Source organism: Theobroma cacao, chromosome 5, assembly GCF_053813885.1.
Source record: "Theobroma cacao isolate CCN51 chromosome 5, ASM5381388v1, whole genome shotgun sequence".
Classification (NCBI taxonomy): domain Eukaryota; kingdom Viridiplantae; phylum Streptophyta; class Magnoliopsida; order Malvales; family Malvaceae; genus Theobroma; species Theobroma cacao.
Window position 1 is genome coordinate 1723503 of NC_142643.1, and position 4316 is coordinate 1727818.

Consider the following 4316-nt stretch of genomic DNA (forward strand, 5'->3'; position numbering starts at 1 on the left):
GTTCATCAAGCTCATGGGGTACTTTGGAACTTTAAGATGAGGAATTTAAAGTTAAAATTAGATTTCCATTAGGAAAAAATAGACTCTGTCTTGGACATCACTCTAAAGGGATTCACCAGCAGCTACTCGGACCAATATGCAAGTTTCTGCTGAAGACACAGCTTGTCGACAGTGAAACAGGGATTATCAGAATCTCTAGTCACCTAATTAACAAACCAATCAGTCCTCCCACTATATAAACTGCCTCACTTGTTCCTTTTCTCATCATCGAAACAAGTTATATCCCACTTTGACTATCCTTAACATTTTTGCTAGATCATCGCAATAAAATATTACTAAAAGAAAACAGAAAAGAGACATGGGTTCTGTTCTTCTTACATCATCAGCCTTTATCAGGCTTTTGCTCCTAGCGTTATGTGCAGTCTCGTTACTACCTGATTTGGCACTTGCAAAGCATGCAGGCATTACCAGGCACTACAAGTTCGACGTAAGTTTTAATTTCCCATTTCTTAGGCTCTTTTAGTGCATTTTTAAGTGTGTTATAGCTTAGGCTAACATTTCCACCCCCTTTTTCTGTCTTTTTCTTGTTAATCTTGTACAGATTAGGATGCAAAATGTGACAAGGTTGTGCCAAACGAAGAGCATTGTGACGGTCAATGGCCAGTTTCCAGGGCCTCGGATAATAGCAAGGGAAGGTGATCGCCTTCTCATCAAGGTGGTTAACCATGTTCAATACAATGTCACTCTTCACTGGTATGAAATCTGACTTCCCACCGCTTCTTTAAAAAAAAAAAAAATGGTTAGCATTTTATTTTAAAGTTGATTAAATGTTCACTTTTCACTTGGAAACTAGGCATGGAATCCGACAGCTAAGGACTGGATGGGCTGACGGACCTGCCTATATCACTCAGTGTCCAATTCAGACAGGACAATCCTATGTATACAACTTCACCATCACTGGCCAAAGAGGGACCTTATTTTGGCATGCTCACATCTCTTGGCTAAGAGCTACGCTTTATGGACCTATTGTCATCCTCCCAAAACGACATGCCTCTTACCCATTTCCCCAACCCTTCAAAGAAGTTCCCATCATTTTTGGTAATTGACACAACTTCTCACATCAGGCATTGGAAGAAGAATAATTTTGCATCTTGAATTAATTTTGAGGTTTGCCTGGAATTGCAGGAGAGTGGTGGAAAGCAGATACAGAAACTATTATCAACCAGGCCATGGCAACTGGAGGGGCACCGAATATCTCAGATGCTTTCACCATTAATGGTCTCCCAGGTCCCTCTTACAACTGCTCAGCCAAAGGTACTACATTATATTCAATGTTACTAAAGCAAACCAATATTTTGTCAATTTCCATCCGAAAGGTTCAAGTTCAGGGACACACTAATAACAAGAAAACTAAATTTTATGCAGAAACATTCAAGCTTAAGGTGAAGCCAGGTAAAACCTATCTTCTGCGCCTGATCAACGCTGCACTCAACGATGAGCTCTTTTTCAGAATTGCAAACCACACCGTCACTGTTGTAGAAGCCGATGCAGTCTATGTCAAACCTTTCAAAACAGATGTTCTTCTTATCACTCCAGGGCAGACCACTAATGTCCTTCTCAAGGCCAAATCCAAGACCCCCGGCGCCAACTTTGCTCTGTCGGCCAGGCCTTATGCCACTGGCCCTGCCACTTTTGACAATACCACGACAATCGGAATTCTAGAGTATGAGATATCTGCCTCTGCCTCAAACTCTAATAACAAGAAACTCCCACTTCTAAAAGCAAAACTTCCACAGTTTAATGACTCCACCTATGCTATGAAATTCAACCAGAAAATCCGTAGCCTCGCCACAGCTAAATTCCCTGCTAAAGTCCCAAAAAATGTTGATAGGCGCTTCTTCTTCACGGTGGGACTAGGGATACTCCCATGCTCACAAAACCAAACTTGCCAAGGTCCCAACAACACTAGGCCAGCTGCTGCAGTTAACAATGTTTCATTTGTGCAACCAAATATTGCTCTTCTCCAGGCTTACTTCTTTAACCGATCGAAAGGAGTATACACCACCAATTTCCCAGCGAACCCACCAGTCAAGTTTAATTACACAGGCACACCACCTAAAAACATAATGTTGGACAGTGGCACCAAGGTGGTGGTGCTACCTTTTAACACTAGCGTGGAGTTGGTGATGCAGGATACTAGCATCCTTGGTGCAGAAAGCCACCCTTTACATCTTCACGGGTTCAATTTCTTCGTGTTGGGTCAAGGTGTTGGCAACTTTGACCCCAAGAAGGACCCTGCCAAGTTCAATCTTCGAGACCCTGCAGAGAGGAACACGGTGGGCGTGCCATCTGGTGGGTGGGTCGCCATTCGTTTCCTTGCAGACAATCCTGGTGAGTTGCATAATTACATTGACTCAAATGTAATTTACTTATCAGATATGCATATGGACGATGAAATTACACTACAAAATTTTGGTCAGAGTAGGAAGATATTAGTGCATATATCAGATTAGATAGATGCGAGGTTGTGATCAATCCTGACCCTGTTAGAACTGTAAAGGAAAAAAACAAAAAGAAAAGCTTGTGACATAAAATAGACATTTTTCAAAATCAACCAAATTTGGCTGGTAACTTGGCAGATCATTTTACTTGGATAAATCAAACAGAGTTATCGATTTAGAAAAATATTCTTTCACCATTAATCAAATCAAATGCAGTTGTCTGTTTCTTTCGATTAACTTTTGATTGTGCATGAATAGGTGTCTGGTTTATGCACTGCCATCTGGAAGTACACACTAGCTGGGGCTTGAAGATGGCTTGGGTTGTCAACGATGGAAACGGCCGCAAACAGAAGCTGCTACCTCCGCCTGCCGATCTTCCTAAATGCTGAAATTCGATTGTTGCTCTCTTTCCCTTCCCTTTTTTTTTTTATACTATTACAATTTTACGGTATTCGTTTTATTCTTTTATTTCCTTTTCTTATGTATGCTAGGAGAAAAGGCTGTTGGCTCTATAGCTTAAGCTTGTATTTGGTTCTGCTATTACTCCAGCACCAACACCAGAAAAAGAACTGGTGTGGCTTTTTGTATAGGTTATCATCAGGCTATCTACCACCGTAAGAAGTATTGTTATGTGACAGAATCTACATAAACAGATCTCTACAAATACAATTTTCCTGTTCACTCTGCTTCATCCAGACTCCATCCTGAATCTTATCAAGTTTTGCAGCTACTTAGCTCAAGTTGCTCCAATGAAAAGAGATGCAATTTATATCCATGTGATCATAATTATATGGTTATGGTGGATCATTATTATATCCATCCAAGCTAAACCAGTTCGTTTCAGATGAAATATAACTAATTGTAAACAATTAACCCTCCAGTCAAAAACTTTCTTTTTTTGCCCAAAGCACTCATTTATTTTGTGAGTGAACAACACAGACTACTAGGATTTATTGGATATTTTCAGTAATAATAATAATAATAATTGTAGGACAAAATGTCATATTAGAAATAAAGAAAAATGAATTATTTAATTAAAGAAGAGAATAAGTCTATAATAATTAGACCAAAGTAGGTTAAAGTGCAAATAAGTCATGGATGGGCTTTCTGAGTTTTAATTGATCTTGAAATTAATTAAATTAATAATATATAATTAATATATTATAAAGGTACTTGCCACTTGCAGGTAAAGATAAAGATAAAGATAATTAAATAATAAATTATATTTATTTTTAATTACTATTATAAGTATCTATTGAAAATATACTATTGTGATTTTTGAAAACTAACAGTTGTATTTGTTGGGAATAGTCATTTATGTCTATAAATACACTTTTATCTGGTTCTAAAAGACACATAAAAAAAATCTCTCATTTCTTTTTTAATATTCTCTAAATTTCCTTTATATCATTTTTTCCTTAAAACTAGTGACATCGATATACGTTTTAAAGCCAATTCATTATTTACCAATTTTGTATTCTAAAAGATTGATCTAAATTCTGGAGGAATTGTTCTATTTAGCCTCGCTTATAGGAACAAAATGCCCATATACAGATAAGAATAATAATACTCTTTCAGCTGAAGATACCAAGCATTTAGGGTGAATATTAGGTTGATTGGATTGTAAAATTTTGAAAATTGAGTAAATTAAATTTTCATAAATAATAACTGAAAATCGATCAAATTATATTTTGAAAAATAATCAAAATCAATTTATCTCGATCGGTTCAATAAATGTTACCATTTTTAAGTATTTTTTTCAACAATTTCAACAACATTTTTAATAAAGATAAGCAAAATTATTTCTCTCCACAT

General features: G+C 37.0%; 1 protein-coding gene across 1 annotated transcript; it reads left to right on the top strand.

Annotated features, from left to right (window-relative positions):
* The first annotated feature begins 254 nt into the window (after positions 1-254).
* Positions 255-3241, top strand: LOC18597729 (laccase-17-like). Its single transcript, XM_007026911.3, has 6 exons — positions 255-487; positions 602-753; positions 854-1098; positions 1186-1314; positions 1426-2391; positions 2760-3241. The coding sequence occupies exons 1-6, from the start codon at positions 359-361 to the stop codon at positions 2888-2890; spliced, it is 1752 nt and encodes a 583-aa protein (XP_007026973.3). The 5' UTR covers positions 255-358; the 3' UTR covers positions 2891-3241.
* The last annotated feature ends 1075 nt before the right edge of the window (positions 3242-4316 follow it).